The sequence below is a fragment of the Syzygium oleosum genome, unplaced genomic scaffold (assembly GCF_021117445.2).
Source record: "Syzygium oleosum isolate NSW1041296 unplaced genomic scaffold, Sole_v2.1 Sole_v2.15, whole genome shotgun sequence".
NCBI classification, from domain to species: domain Eukaryota; kingdom Viridiplantae; phylum Streptophyta; class Magnoliopsida; order Myrtales; family Myrtaceae; genus Syzygium; species Syzygium oleosum.
Genome location: NW_026607499.1, coordinates 5,898,306 through 5,914,731, shown reverse-complemented (window position 1 = coordinate 5,914,731; position 16,426 = coordinate 5,898,306). Strand labels below are relative to the sequence as shown.

General features: G+C 40.0%; 2 protein-coding genes across 7 annotated transcripts; one reads left to right on the top strand and one right to left on the bottom strand.

Annotated features, from left to right (window-relative positions):
- Nucleotides 1-385: 385 nt before the first annotated feature.
- On the bottom strand, nucleotides 386-10,487 carry LOC115692525 (uncharacterized). 6 transcript variants are annotated; one of them, XR_008818104.1, is made up of 10 exons: nucleotides 10,146-10,487; nucleotides 9,870-9,981; nucleotides 8,553-8,680; nucleotides 8,181-8,320; nucleotides 7,992-8,060; nucleotides 7,711-7,849; nucleotides 7,448-7,513; nucleotides 7,312-7,355; nucleotides 6,775-7,000; nucleotides 386-1,275 (listed from the first exon to the last, which is right to left on the bottom strand). XR_008818104.1 is itself a non-coding variant. In XM_030619402.2 (9 exons), exons 1-9 carry the CDS (start codon nucleotides 10,246-10,248, stop codon nucleotides 6,914-6,916), a joined length of 888 nt encoding a protein of 295 aa, XP_030475262.1. In that variant the 5' UTR covers nucleotides 10,249-10,487; the 3' UTR covers nucleotides 5,201-6,913. The 6 variants fall into 6 exon arrangements, 1 of the variants encoding a protein (XP_030475262.1); XR_008818103.1 differs by lacking the exon at nucleotides 386-1,275 and adding an exon at nucleotides 5,150-5,226; XR_004007119.2 differs by lacking the exon at nucleotides 386-1,275 and adding an exon at nucleotides 5,201-5,627.
- A 3,572-nt stretch (nucleotides 10,488-14,059) lies between these two features.
- LOC130140091 (uncharacterized) lies at nucleotides 14,060-15,649 on the top strand. Its single transcript, XM_056318529.1, has 3 exons — nucleotides 14,060-14,915; nucleotides 15,010-15,151; nucleotides 15,237-15,649. Exons 1-3 carry the CDS (start codon nucleotides 14,733-14,735, stop codon nucleotides 15,482-15,484), a joined length of 573 nt encoding a protein of 190 aa, XP_056174504.1. The 5' UTR covers nucleotides 14,060-14,732; the 3' UTR covers nucleotides 15,485-15,649.
- Nucleotides 15,650-16,426: the final 777 nt, after the last annotated feature.

Sequence of the window (16,426 nt, the reverse complement as noted above, 5' to 3'; positions counted from 1 at the left end):
AAGGTGACTTAATAATCATGGGTGGGTCCGCAGTGAATGCATAATCTTCGTACCAAATTCTACAACCCTTAATTTGGACTTGAGCTGCGATGCGTGTACAACATACTTGATAAGTTGTCTAGCGAGCCTGGGACGTGCACGCGGTGTAGTCAGGTTGCGAAAGGTCGCCGGAACAGGCTCCATGTCCATAAACATTGACCACGTTGCCCGGCTTTATGTTGTGATAGTTACAACCCGAGGTAGCTGTTTTCTGAACTAGATCTTCCAAGACGGTATCAATCTAATGTGCATACTCATTACACAGCGTTTGAGACTCAATCCGGCGTCTCAATAATGCAATTGATTTATCCATGAGAATAAGGATGATGTGCAATTAACGACTCAATGAATCAATGAAATATGATTTTTTTTTCCAAAGAAAACTGTATTTATTTCTCAAAAGGATACATGATAAGTACATACACTTCATGACAAAACAAATCGCAAAACCCAGAATACTGCAAAACAAAGCCAAATCCAAAAAATATGGGGATCAACGAAGCACCAGTAAGGTTTAGCACACACTCATTCCACAAATACGAATCTGTCAAGCAAAATAATCGGCGACCAATCACTAAATCTCGTATCTTTGTTAGTGATGAGCACATGCTGAAAATCCCTTCTTCTATAACTATGGCGCTGCCAGTTGGTGGTGCGCGCCTAAATTTGACTTCCTCTACACCATCGTCATATGGAGACAACCAAAATAGATTGAACAAACACATATCTAACATGTGGAAGAGCAAATTTTCATGATTCAGCAAGACGTCAAAACTCATGCGATCACCATTGAAGCTAGAGGCAAAGAACCTAAACACGGACAGAGCAAAGGGGTAGCAAATACCCAAAAGCATACATATTAAACTCCCAGATTTAGATCAGGAGAGAATAGCTCCTAAATCTAGAACTAGATCGAGAGAGTTCAAACTCTTAGTCTAAAACTCCCAGATCTAAGTAGGAAGAGAAGAAAAAACAAGAAAAGACCAATAAAACGTATATAAAATCAACAAGAGAGGGATGGGAGGATGAGATTATAGCTCAAACCCTCCCCCACAGCTGAACATTGAAGAAGAAAATGGAGAGAGAAAAGAGAGCGGAAGAGAAATAGACTTTTCGGCTCCTTGCAATGTTAGAGTTGAAAGAGATAGATCAATGAAGTCTGATTTGATGAGCCACCAATAAAGGCAGAGCAGAAAAAGAGGGTCTTAGTCTTCAAATTTGATAGTTCAATCTTCCCTGTCATCAATGTAAGAGTCCTCATTATTCACTTTTGTGGCCTTTAATAATTCTTTCATCAACATGAAATGAGTGAGCACGCTTAAAGTTTTCAGCTTTGATATATCGGGCATTCCAACGATCCACACAACCTTAAAACATTTAGGACAATAAGACCAACGATACTAATAACATTCTTATACTAATTTGTTGCCATCGAGTGATATCATGGACCACTATTCATGTATCAGACCACTAACTCCTCCTCATGGCCCAATCGAAAACATCAATCTTTCGATAGTTCAATCGCGACTCGAACCGTTGATGAACAAACATATATTTTATAAGAAACACGCACGAGTGACATCATTGGTCGAACTTTCATGCACCCAGCTAATTCAAAACTCCTTTGGTCCGGTTGATGAAATGATATGAAATGAAAGACTCTGTTGCAGCCGAGCCGACCTCTCCAATAATGTCACAAAATCAGAGTTTAGTCAAAAGGTCTTATCGTCCACAATGGACTTCAAAGTACCAGCTGAGACATAAGCCAAAAGGGCGGTTGTTGGCAACCTTCTTCACGAAATCTTCCAAAGGTCGTAACATTTGCCTTGGACTGGACCTATAATTGCAGTCAATTAATGCCAAGACCCATTGCCTCTCACGCAGGCAATCTCAGTATTCCGATAGAACGAAAATATAATCCTAAACTAATGATTTATCCCGTTGATTAATCACCCCTATGCCTATTTTTCCACCCTTAATAGGTTATTTATCTATATTTCTACACCTAAATCTCCGCAAGAGAATGTTCATATGGAGTTTAATATGCGCCCCTTGCAATCAACTGTCATTCTAAGCCATCAGAGGGAGTTAAAATGTAGCTATCGTTTAATATTTTACTGTCGTAAATTGCTATGTGATTGGTCCTAGTGGAGATAAAAAAGAGTACCCTTCGGGTCACATGCATACATAACGACCTTGATAGATGCATTTCTCTGTAGATTTAGCTACAGGATTACCCAACTGAAGCTTGATCAAACGCAGAGACTAGTGACGGACAAGAGTACTTTTAAACTACTCATGTTTCGGCGTCGGACATGCTGTAAGTCTCTTATGCATCGGCATCTCCAATACATCGGCATCACAAAACTGTTGAGATGCAAGTGTAAGTTGTGTTAGAAAAGTCCCACATCGGAGAATTGATGTGATGTAGACATTTAATATATCCTAATTAGCTCATAACTCATTGATTTAAACTTTTGAGTGAATGTGGGTCTAACCGGTTATACTGATGGACTTGGACTTGGGCTCCCTCTTGGCGATCTCCTAAGGTGACGGTATCGGGCTTTTGCCCTGTTCTTGGTGATTGGTGAAAAATCTCAAGAAGGGAATCTATTACCGGTGACTGGTGAAATTTCTCAAGAAGGGAATCTAGTGACTAATGCGGAGTCAATGGTAGACGGACGCCAATCTGGTGACCAACGCAATTTCCGGGTAGTAGGCATTGTGGCGTAGTAACGAGGGCCTGAAGAGGGATGAAGTGATTTTGAATTAATGTGGGTCTAATTGAATAACAAAAACTAGCTAGTGAATTAGCCTGTATAAGCGAGTGATTACTCATCTTTAAACTACCTTATACCTCCAAGGTAAACTAGACTGATCGGTAGTCCATTCTATTGGTTTCGGTTCACATTTCCAGACGAAGTCATTAACCAATCGAGAGAGAGAGAGAGAGAGAGAGAGAGAGAGAGAGAGAGAGTGAGTGGAGTTTTAATTTCGATTACATGGAGATGACTAAGAATGAAGACTAATGAAAGCTCCACGTTGAAATAACATGGCGTGCTCAGGCATCCTAGACTTGATGTCCATGACATCGACGCATGGCAATTTAGTCCACACGTTCGTTCATAGAATACCACGCAATTAATATATATATATATATAGGCGAATTGCCGTATAAATGTGTACGTATAAAAGACCCAAAATAGAGAAATCCGACATGACACGCCGATACGTCATTTTTCAAAAATAGAGAAATCCGACACGTTAGGACATATTGTATATTTATTGTATATATTTATATATACATAATAAATTATCATTTTTATGATTATTTCAATCAAATTAATTTGATTCAAAATCCACAAATAAATAAATAATAAAAAGAGTGTCGGTGTCCGACACAACACGGAGGCCCTTGGAGAGTGTCCGTGCTTCCTAGCTTGAGACTAGGTAATTCTACATGTGTGAGATGTACAAATGACTTGTCTGGCTTCTCAAGTAAGCTATTCACAAGCACACATAAACCTACTATTACGGAATAATAGCAGAAGCCCAATACCTTTCGCCCGGGGAGATCACTGGGAGGGAGCCTAAGTCCAAGCATGTTAATATATCCAGTTGGACTCACATTCACTCAAAAGTTTAAGCTAATGAATTATGGGCCAACTAAGATATATTAACTACTCTACACCACACCAATTATCTAATGTAGGATTTCTCTAACACAACTCAGACATGCATTCTAACAATATTTCCCTCACGTGTGAGCTCCCCCTTAATTCAGGTATATTTATCTGCATCAAGATATGAAGTCATGCCACCGGGCTTGCATTGTTACACCACAATGCCTACTGCTCGTAAATTATGCCTAACTTCATTCACCAAACGCGGCTCTGATATCAATTTGTTAGGACCGCAACAGCGGAAGCCCGATACCTTTCGCCCGGAGAGATCACCAAGAGGGAGCCTAAGTCCGAGCCTGTTAACATATCCAGTTGGACCCACCTTTACTCAAAAGCTTAAGTCAATAAATTATGGGCCAACTAAGATATATCAACTGCTCTACACTACATTAATTCTCCGATGTGAGATTTCTATAACATAGCTCACACATGTATCCTGACACCTACCTTACCGTCTGAGGACCATCACATATGACTTACTTTTTATTTCCCGTTTGATCTAATTCTTACTGTCTAAAGGATTGTTTCTGCAAAAGAACTGAAAGACCGTCTAATTCCACTCTTGACTAGGGTTTATTGCAAATAAAGAATTTCTTTTCCTTTTAAATTTCATAAAGCCGATTCTCCGTCAAATTGGTATTGGATACAAAAGAGACTCTCCTGATTCGATATCTTCAACCCTTTCCTCAACCACTAATTCGATTTTCCGTCGGGCTATCCGATGTATTTCCTTATACAACACCACCCGATACTAGAATATGGCACCCCGTGTCCGCAAGGAACTTGATTAGACCTCCAATCAAGATAATAACAACATATCAATTTTCGCTATCAAATCCGAAATGTACTTCATCATTTGGATCCAATGGTAAAAGTCAACGACCCAGCAGCCCAAATTGGAACTCAAGTGAGTACACAAGGACCAAATTAGCCTCAAGATTAACGCTCATCTTTAACAAAGTAATCATCTGGTTCATCTCTACTCTACTGCATGTTATCCTAGGCACTCCAATACCTTTGAAATAATTCATTGCATCCCCATAAGCAAGAGAAGGAGCAGCAAAACTTGGAGCTCAGGATAATTTCGAATGTTAAGATTGGTCGATCAAGGACTTGTCCACAAAACTCAGATTAAAACCAAAGAATGAGGTTGTTTATGTCATTTTGGAAAGGGATAATATCAAATTATTAGTTTTGGCTTCTTCTGCACCACAGGTCGCTGCACCTTATTATATTTAAGATCTCAGAAACTGCACGCATTAGTGAAACAGACTCAGATAAACCACCTTCTCAGCAAAAAATCATTCCATTCTCTCCTCTCACCAATAACCATTGTACTCATGAAAACGCCGAGCTATAGGCTGTCGTTTCTGTTCCTAACAACCATGTTGATTATCGCTCAGCTCTCCAGTTGCCGCACTATCCACAGAAGAGGTAATGAATTGCATAGATCCCTGACAGCTAAGTTCTTTCCGAAGTTTGCAAAGCAAGTCTCAACAAAAGCCTTCGAAGACAACAACACCAAAGATCAGATCGACCCAGTTTATGGCGTTTCCATGAGAGAAGTTCCCGGTGGACCAAATCCGCTTCACAACTGATCTCTCTCAAAGACATGTTGTTGGTCATACAAAGTTTTGCAGATAATAGCTATCTTTTCTCTGCATTTGTATACTTCTTCAGGGCGTGATGTATATTGTTTGATAGATACACTTTCGAAAAGGAATGCAAGTTTGTGTATTTTACTAGAAACTTGCAACTGCACCAAACGGAGATGGCAAAGCACTATATGCAGTTAAAACCGATTATAACTAGCCGCCTGAGTCCTTACTACGGAAGGGCTGCATATGATCCAACACAAACAGTGGTTGACATTCTTGTCGCGCTAATACCTACAAAAATAATAGTCTTCCGAAAACATAATGGCAGCAAAAAGATCGAAAAATGATGAAGATCAAGGCATAGGAGTTTGCAACAGGAAAAAAAAAAGAAACAAAGAAAGAGAAGAGGTGGACTAAACTTAGAACACATGGCTAACCAACTTTAGCCATAGACATACATGTGTTAGCCATTAAAGTACTCAATCAGCTAACAAAGTCAAATCTAAGCACTTAAAAACAAAGCAAATGAGTTTGCTGCACTATCTCATATCGCTAGTAACCAGAAGGTCTTCTTATCTAGTTCCAAATTTCATCTAAGAACAGAAGACACAATGCTTTTGCAAAGTTATCGTACGTCAAAGCTCATTGTGCTCATTTTAATGGTGAAAGAAAAAATTTGGATGTATCTAATGGTGTTAAATTTCATGGTCAAAGAATAATTGGAACGGAAAGGTTGAACAGATGCAACTTCCAATCAGATGCAACTTCCCCAAATGACAAATTTTCCTTGTTAGTATGTGGAGAAGAATTAATAGAATAAGTTGAGAGGCATCACATCAAACAGCCATGGACTGTGAATATCTATTAGTCTCTCGTGATGCATATTCGAGCAAATGGATGAAAGACATTCATTGGGTCTTAAATCAAATTTGGGTCCAATGAGTAATGAGGATTTAGAGACAGCTGCATAAAAGACAAAAAGGAAAAAAATATATTCGTGTACGCAACACCATTTTCTCCATCAAGATCTTGTAGAATGAGATAGGTTTGACTTTTCAATTACCAAGAACTCATATGACAAATTAGATATCAGAAGGTGACCCCAAGTTGGCAGGTCTTGACCCTCATTCAATAAAATCATGGAAATGGAGACAGAAAACCCCACGGTGAGAGCAGTTCTTCATAAAGAAGAACATCAAATCCACTCATTGCTCGAGGTTGAGGCAGCAGAAAAGGATGTACATATAAGGATTATAATGGTGAGAAGCATTGAGAAAAGCATGGGTTTCAAGTATCAAAGTTGTTCCAGATTGTCATGCAGAGGTACATGCACATGGAGACACATAGATATGCCTAACTAGTAGCAAGTGAATTCGCACAAATACGACACAAAGAAGCCAGTTGAAGGAGAGAATAGGGGGCTAAAAGAAAAAAGGTAGAGGCAGTGTACTCACCTGGATGCTTTCTTTTAGGGAAGTGGAATTGCTCCAACCCAATTGTAATTTGGAAACTGGCACAGGAGCATTTGCCTTCAAAGTTCACCGTTTAAACGATAAGGAATGAATCTGCGAATTTTCTTTTGATGACTCCAAGCTACATAAGTTCCGTCCCCACAGGATCAATTGAAAAATGAATAGAAAGCGTTTTCAGAGTGATTGGCTGGAATTTGGAGCTCCAGATCTGTATGAAAACGTAAAGTCAAAAGTCTTGCAATTCTTGCCACTTGAACAAAGCAAAATCCCACAATCAAAGATTTTCCTGTTCAGCAAACAGGAATTAGGAAAACAGGTAAAGGAAGGCAAGAATGAGAAGGATGGCTGCTGGTCAAGATGGAAATAATTGAGCATCATTGGCTTCTCATGAGGGAAAAGGGTCCGGCAGTATTTGTGCATAACTCTACACTCATGGTGAAAAATGATGAAAGTTTTGTCTCAAGATACGACTTAGAGATACATTGTCAGAAAACCATTATTCTAAGTCAAGTTCCTTACATGTTTGTACTCTGTGCTACCAACAAATTTTTTGAAGGCTTCAACTGCAAAAGAATAGAGTGAAAACACAATTAGCACAATTCGGAAAGGCAGTTTCATGCCATCTGACAAGATAGAATACCGAATGAGAGCTCACTTGAACGGAATCTTATCACAACACCATGTGTGTACTCCATATTACTGGTGGAATTGAAATTCAACCCTGAAAGTTAAAATCAATGAAAACAATGGTTACCGAGACAAGAGTGCAATAATTTTCTGCTAAAAAGGAAAAGAGTACTGAGAGCACCAACAACGTATTTCAGTTGACAGCTATTTAGGCTCCATTTTGGAGACTAAAAAGAACAATAAAACCACATGAAGCTATATTATGCACAAGGTTCAGCTCAAAGACTGCACCTTGAGAAACTTGGACTATCAAAGATGGTGACTCCATGGCTATTCTATGCAGAGAACACAGTGCATCTTCTGCAAGTTCACCAAGCACGTCATCCTTTAACTCAACCAACAAAACAAATTCCTCGCCATAATTGAACTCCTGTTCCAAAAAGTTATTTGGACCGCTTTAAAAATTAACGAATTCGATAGTAAAGACAACCACATGTGTCTACCCAAAAGAGAAATCAAAGAGGATTGCCGAAACGTTAAATGATCAAATTCTGGGGTAGGAATCTTTCTACCTCTCCTTTCCTAAATATGGAAAGGATATCGTCGTCCACTTCAGACTCATAATCAACATTAAGTAGTTCCTGTAGATTAAAAAAAAATAAAGATAAGATGAAAAGTGCAAAATTTACCATCACAAGAAATAACGACTGGAAGCAGTATAGGCACCAAGTATTGGTGGTCAGTCACATGCAGGGTCATACATGGCAGTAAGGCATCACATGCTTCTGAAGAACTCCCAAATAGAAAGGGTTCTCATAGAACTTTAATAGGTCCCCCTTCCTCTGGAAACGCATAAAAACAGCATGTGTGTATCTTTCAGGATTATCATCATCAATAGTTCCTACAGGAGTTACCGGGACACGTATGTTAGCATAGAAAGTATGTGGGATATCAATAGGCAACCACAAAAGAGACAGTTTATGCAACTTAGAGAAAATACTTTTTAAGAGACTACCAGTAGAGTCACTAAATGAATTTAGTAGCTAACCAGAAACTTCAAGCAAACATTAAGCGAATGCAGCATAATGCCCGGGGCAATTCCACATTAGTAAGAATGTGGAAGAGGAACCAACCTAATGATATTGTAACAATGCCACCCATTTGATATTGGGATGTATACAAGTAATCCAGCATATCCTTCTCTTCCTCCTCAGTTAGGTTATCCTTAGCTTTTAGCAAACATATGTGCTCCACAACATCTCTGGGAAGAAAGAAACGTGACCAGTAAATAAAACACCACAACAATTCATACATTAATAATGATATTACTCAAAGTGTAGATAAGAGTTTCAACTAAATCATTGAAGCAACACACAAGTAATTATGCCTTTTGTGTCAAAAAGTGGGGTGTCTAACCACAATGATGGGCATTTAATTGTCAATAGATCTTTCATATGGTATACAGATTGAAATGTATCACTCACCAGTAAACAATATATAAGTTTTAAACACCTTTCTCATATTTAAGTGCCCAGATGCAAAACATTTGATGATGTTAATATGGCAAGTAAAACACAAGAAGCAGAGATTACAACCATATATCATCCAACGTTTTTCAGTTGAACACATCACTTGAATCAACAGTTTAACATTTAAATCATGAAGAAGCTGGGACATAAACCAGTTAAAATGTGACAATACATTTGCGAAAACTTTTCAACAAAGTGACTACTCCATGTGAGAAGGGGAAAAAACCAGTATGGACCTGTGATCTTGTTGAAATTTTAAATGGTGGGGACGGAGCACCAACCCCAAATAGGTGACTATTGGCCAAACTATATCACACAGAAGAAGAGGGATATATGGTGCTGCTAACTTTTTTTATAGCTTAAAAACAAGACCTGATGGAAGAGAAACCCCATGTACCCCCACTTACTATCATGGAACTTTCTTTCTTCTCTTAAGTGACCATGTTCCGGCATATATCCAAAAGAAGTTTCTATCGAATATTGTTTACCGTTTTGAGTTCTGTTGCTGAGATACTGTCAAAGGTACCACAGAAGGAAAAGGTACAGCCATTTCCACATCAAACACGCCTAATTCACTTTACCAAACTCCTAGCTCCCAAACAGAGCAGCATGATAATGTTTGGAAGAAGCGGCGGGCCAGGGGGCTGCCAGTCACCCTTCCGCCGCTGACACCTCTGTGCAAATTTCAGTAATTATGCACTATAGTTCATGAAATGCAAATGTACTATATCCATATCCCCCAACCCCATTCACTGTGCATGCCATTGTTTTGCGATCAACTTTTGTTCGCTCCGTCCGCTCAATCTTCACATTGTAACTAGATAACATAAAAAAGTAACTAGGACCTAAATACGAACATGAGTTGCAAACGAGTATGAAGAATAATTGCGCATCGCCGGGAGACAATTAACGGTAATGTACCTCTTCCTCTGCCCATCCGCATTCGACCGACCCTCCTCGCACGCCAAAATCGTCCTTCGGGCATTCTTGCTCCGCGCAAAATTGGCACCCGTCACTCCACTCACTCCCCTATCTAGAATTTCGCAACACAATACACGAAGTCAGAGTAATCAAAAAACTTGGACGGAGTCCAAAACCACGCAAAAGCACCAACCCAGTCCCTAAATTCGTTTTTCGAATAAAAACCCCAAAACAATCCGTCGAGCAGCTACACTCCATGTCAGGGGCTAAGCTCACCGTCGAGCAATCCAAATCGCGATAATGCGCGGTTCCGGCTGCGGTTGCGGAGGGACGAGAGGCGAACCGGAGAGGAGCTCCAGCCGAGAGCTTGGATGAGCATGCTTGCTATTGACTCGATGGTGTGTATGCGCGCGCGCGCGCGTGCGGGTGTGTGATCTCGGTGCGGAAATGGTGAGCGCTCTCGAGGTGTTCGATAAAATGGAGACAGGGACAAAACAGAGACAGAGAGAAGCGAAACGAGTGGACGAGGAAAATAAACGGCCGATTTTAAAGGGCGGTTGAAGGATTGGCGCGGCGTTGTTTATTCATTATGTTGACGTTGCGTGAACGAAGCCGTGAAGGATTGATTAGCCAGGGTCACACTCCATTGTCTCGTGATTTCGCTTCCACCAATTTTCTTTCTTCCTTTTCTCCCCCCCCCCCCCCATCCTCTTTTTGTTTCCTTCCCGTCCACGAGCGTCTCGGCCTTCATTAACATCCGAGTTTACCCCCCGGTGATATGCTACGGTATTATCATTTCTCGTGCATCGTGTAATTACTTAAGAACCCGGTTAACGTTGTTGAGGACCGTACCGGGGTGACATGAACAGGTTGATCGCACGTTGTTTTCTTGTTGAGAATCGACAATTCTCGAATTCAGATGTGATGGGTGGCAAGCATTTAGAAAACCATCTGAAAGCCGAAGAATTCCAATTGTTTTGAGTTCTTCAAATGGCTGTGCTTTCGAGGAGTCTTGGAGCAATAACGAGAGATGGGATTGTCCCTCACGTGTCGCGCAATTTGTATGAAGAAGTCGCAGTGGCTTTGTGAACCGAACCTTAGTCAAACGTGGATGTTGGGAAACTTAGATTGTCCATGCTAATGATGCAGAGTGATGGGACTATCGCTACAAGCTACAGGTGCTTTGTGTGTACATCATATACCACTCGCTCAGTCATTAGGAATTGGAAGAAGCAATTCATTGCCCTTTGGTTTGTTTCTCCATCATTCTTCGGACCAAATGGCATTACCAACCTTTCAAATGTACCAATAGCTCCAGGACATATGATTTGTCAGCTATTAGATCCCCGATTAAGGGTTGTTCTTATAAGAATTGGTAATTCTCTTATTATATTTCACGGCCGTTACCTTTCACCGGAGGTGGCACAATTTACCTAGCAATGAACCGTACGAAATCAAAGATGAGCTGGCTGAGGCTCAGGTAAGCAAGCTATCTCCATTTGGGAAAATGACCAAAATCGACGTGTGAAAACTTGACCATCAATCCTTTGTTGGTCAGATTAAATCAAATTCACATATCGATAATGTGCACCATTAAATTTGGAAAGACGTGATAAAGATTAGATCAACCCATCGAAGCATTTGAAATTCCTGTAACGCACATTGCTATATTTTGGATGAGACATGGAGATTAATACCCATCTAGTCCTAATGTCCAGAGTTCAAAATAAATATGCAGATAATAGATTTGAGGAATTTTTGTATAATTCGATGTCTATATTAATAAAGAATACATGGGCCTATTTATAGGCTTATAACTATTCTAATATAATATCTCGGTCAAAATATCCACAATCAAAAGGAGATATATGTGTAATATACGTGTAATTATACGTGCCATTTACGTGCAATCCACGTGCAATCTTGAGAGATACGAATAATCAACAGAATTATCAAAATATCTTTAACAATGAAATTATCCTAGGAAAATCCCTTTAGGGTTAATATCACGAAAAACCCCAAACTGGTACACCTGTGATAAATTTACCCCAAACTAATTTTTTTATCACAAAAAACCTCAAACTGGTATACCTATGACAAATTTTCCTTCCATTAGTTTTCGTTAAATTTTACTGTCAAATTATTTTGTTAAATGATACGCGACAGTTGACGAATATACCAGTATTGGGTTTAACCCTCTGTTTGTCACAGGCATACCAATTTGTGATTTTTTATAGTATTAATCCAATTTAACGGAAACTAACGGAAGGTAAATTTATCACAGATATATCAGTTTGGGGTTTTTCGTTGTCAAAAAATTAGTTTGGGGTAAATTTGTCATATGTGTACCAATTTGGGGTTTTTCGTGGTCAAAAAATTAGTTTTGGGTAAATTTGTCACAAATATATCAGTTTTGGATTTTTTGTACTATTAACCCTTAAGACTTTACACTAAGAGGAGAAGTTACAAAGCTATCCAACTAGATCCTGAATTCGGACGGAATCTCACTATTAAACATCAACAATGTGCAATATATTATAAAAAAAATGTGAGAAAATTGTTAAGAGGTTGCTCAATATGGTTAGTTAAGCATTCCGCGTCGAAAACTAATTAATTATAGTATTATGCTTCGACATTCGGATGACCATCGACAAAAGAGTTGCATGATTCAACTTTCACTAAAACTTTACGGGCGAAAGTGAAGTTACAAATGCTATCCAACAAGAATCCAGAATTCGGACAGAATCTCACTATTAAACATCCCATCCCCCAACACAGAACCGGCACCTTCACATACACGCCAAAACTTACGGCTTCCGTTTGCAACGTTCTCCTCGACGTCCACGTCCTCTTCGTCCTCCTCTCAAATCTCAAAGTTTATCGTTGCCAATCACCTGTCAGCTGACAACCAGAGAGATACTCGCCAAGCTCAGAGAATGCATCCCGAATTCTCTACGCATACCGGCGGGTCATGACAGGTTTCGCAGCAAGACGCACACCAGGTGAACTCGCTGAGATGAAAGAGAAGAGGGGATTTATTGCAACTCACTTGGAGAAGACATGTCATTAGACCTGTTAAATGGGTGGGTCGGAGGATCGGATCATAAATGATCCGACCTAAATTGACCTATTTAACCCATTTATCGCAAGGCAAATTTCTCAACCCATACCCGACCCGACCCATACTCAATTCATACCCGACCCAATCCATTCAACTAAATCTAGGAAAACTTATTTTTGCTAATTATTTTAAAAAATTGTATTGCTAAAACATTTCTATACAAATCTAGTAGACAAATTTTATATATTTTAAAAAAAAATTTGAGGCTCGGTTTATTTCACGGAAAATATGACATTTCTGGAAAATGTTTTCAGGAATTTGACAATGTTTTTTTTTTAATATTTTTTATTTTTATTTTTAAAAAATTATATTTTAATTATTTTTCTTTTCCTTTTTCCTTTTCTTTTTTTTCTTTTTTCTTCTTCCCCGCCGGTGGCTGGCCACGGCGAGCTTGAGTCTCGCCAAATCGGCAAGGCTCGAAGCTTGCCAGTGGCTCGGCCTCGCCAAATTGGTGAGCTCGTTCCTCGCCTATGGCTAGCCCCGGCGGAGGAAGAAGAAAAAGAAAAGAAAAGAAAAATAATATAAAAAAATAAAATTCAGAAAATTAAAAAATTTTGAAAATGACATGTTTATTATTCACTAAAGCTTATTAGGTAATCCACTTATGACCCATTTAATATCCATTAAGTTAATAGGCAACCCATTAATGACCCATTTAAGTCTACTTTTAAAATTAAAATCAATCCATTTATATTATAACCCACAATCATTAATTATATGGGTTGTTAATCCATTTACCACCTCTACATATAACATATCATCCCCAAACGACCCACAGTCCCCAATCCTTGGGCTTACCGCAGCAACCGGGATCCTGGAGGGGTTCAAATCTGGGGAAGGGGATTATTATTGGGATCCTCAACTCTGGAGTATCGCCCAACCATCCTTCGTTCAGGGGACCAGCCAAGTGGAAAGGAAGGTGCGATTTTAAACCTTCTGAATGCAATAATAAATTGATTGGAGCAAGACCTTTTCAGATCTCAATTCATGGCAAAGAAAACGTACCTCCGATGGATCATAAGGGGCACGGCACTCGCACTGCCCGTTAAAGCAGAAGTCAACAGAAAATGCGCCTTTTGACTGTTGTTCTGAGATTACCAAGTTCATCCGTGCTCGGTATTCTGTTGATGGGTTTAGACCCAAACCCGGGTGCCTCCCCGAGTGGATTACCTGGTGGTGCTTTTACTTTGTTGATCGGCTTGATGAATCCGTTAAGTTTGCCTTGAATAGGGTGAAGGCATATAACCTCCTCCTAAGAAGGAAGTCTACTGATCGAAAGAAGGCTCTCGATCAAGAAAAAGTTGTTGTTGACAAACGGAAAGCTATCGATCAAAGGAAGACTGTCGATCAAGAGGAGTCCACCGAACAGGATTCTGAGTCGTCGACAGAAGAGGAGGTCAGAGAATCCGCAGAAGATTTATTTGTCAATGCCTATTGTCCAGCCCCAGTCTTCTCAGCCACGTTTTCAAAAGAAAGCCAGAGGTAAAACTATGACGAGTATGATAGCCTTACTCTATGTTTAGTCTGTCCACTTGCTTTCTCTTACATGCCTATTTTCTTGGCAGTTACTTCTCTGTCGACTAGGGTCTCGCAATCGACCGCAGTTCAGAGTTTAGGGGGAAAAGAGATGGATGACCTACCTTTGACCGGAAAGAGAAGAATGCCTTATATTCCGTCAGACAGTCGGGCTGAAGACATTGTTATCAATGCTGATGTAAATTCTCCTCTTCCTGTGTTTACTGATGATATCACCATGGCTGTTGTCACTTCTTCAGGTGTTGAAGGCCAGATTGTTCTCACCAATGAGCCTCCCTTTCATGATGCCGACATGGCTGCTCATATTTCTGGGTCGAGTTACAGCCTCCCCCTTCCTTTTCTTGAGAGCGTATCACTCCGTTCTGCTCCAACTCTCTCGGCTGAGTATGGTAAATGTCTTCTTCGTGTTTTAATTCCAGTTTCAAGTCTAGTTTTAATCGGCATCTCTCTTCAATAACAACTGTTGGTTTTGCTGTGACATAGATGCGGCTAGATTTGCATCGACCGAATTGCCCATTGTCCTTGGTGGGGATCATCAAAAACCAATCGGATAGAGCTGTTGATGTTGTCCGTCAAGCTTCGCCGATCCGGACTCCTGTTTTACTTATTCCAGCGCCAGGGCAAGGTACGGACTCAACTTTACTTTGTTTTTGTTCTTTTTATGTGTCCTGTGTACCTTTATTAATTTGGGCTAACATTTGCTGCGTCAGGTACTAGGGAAGCTTCTCCATCAGACCGAGTTTTCGATTTAGAATCTCCTCCTACTGGATTAAGTGACGGCGCCGGCTCTGCTACTGTTGAGGCTCAAGGTCCTCCATCGGTGTCTGTCCCCACTAATAACTCAGTGTTTTCGTCCACTGAAGTCCGCCGACGCCCTTTGCCCCGATTCGACAACCAGGACCAAAAGTTAGCATTGAAGATTCTGATGGTTCTTATGGTAGGACTCAATTGGTATTGAAGTAAGCCACTAAGCTTTTTTATCCCAAGGTTGTCGACCCTAGCTGTACAATTCCCGAATCACCATCCGCACCCAAAATCACCACCCGAGTAATTAAGGCGAAAGGACTTGAGTTCCTTGAGCTTTCCAAGGGTGGTTTTCCAACCATTTTGGATAATCCAGCAATTGCCACAAACTTGAGGATATGTTCACTAAGCTGTATAAGGATGGCGCCCAATTTATGAAATCTCCTAGGTTTAGGAGACGATGTGGAGATTTCTTGGATGGCTTTCTAGTTGGGGGCAGAGAAGAATTCTCCACATACCTCCAATTCTATCGAAGAGACTAGCCGGAATCTGAAAGCTGTACAAGCTACCCTGCAGACTTTGATGGATGAACTTGCTATCCTTGATGCAGGGGAAGCAGACCTCAAAAGACGATTGGCTGAAGTGCAACATCGTCAGGAGTTTAAGAATGCCCAATGAATTCAAGTTGGAGAGGCCTTGTGCCAAGGCATAACCTCTCTCAAAGCGTTGAATGAAGAGAAGAATTGACTTGATGAAGAACTGGCCGAGCATTAACGTATTAAGGGGAAAATGACATCACAAGTGCTTTAACTTTCGTACGATACTCACTTAAGTGCCGTAATTTATGTACGAGGCTCACTTGAGTGTTATAACTTTTTTTTCTAATCACTATAGTACCATATAACTTTTCAATCGCTTACTTAAGTGCCATGACTTTTTAAAAACGTTCACCCCAAGTGCTATGCCTCGTCTGATTTCCTGCACTTGAGTAAATGTTTTTAAAAAAACAAATTAGCACTTAAGTGATCGATTGAAAATTATGGCACTCAAGTAAATATTTTTTAAAAGATATGGCACTTAAATGGTTGAAAAAAAAGTTATCGCCCTCAAGTGAGTGCTCTACGAAAATTATAGTACTTATGGTGTTATTATCCCA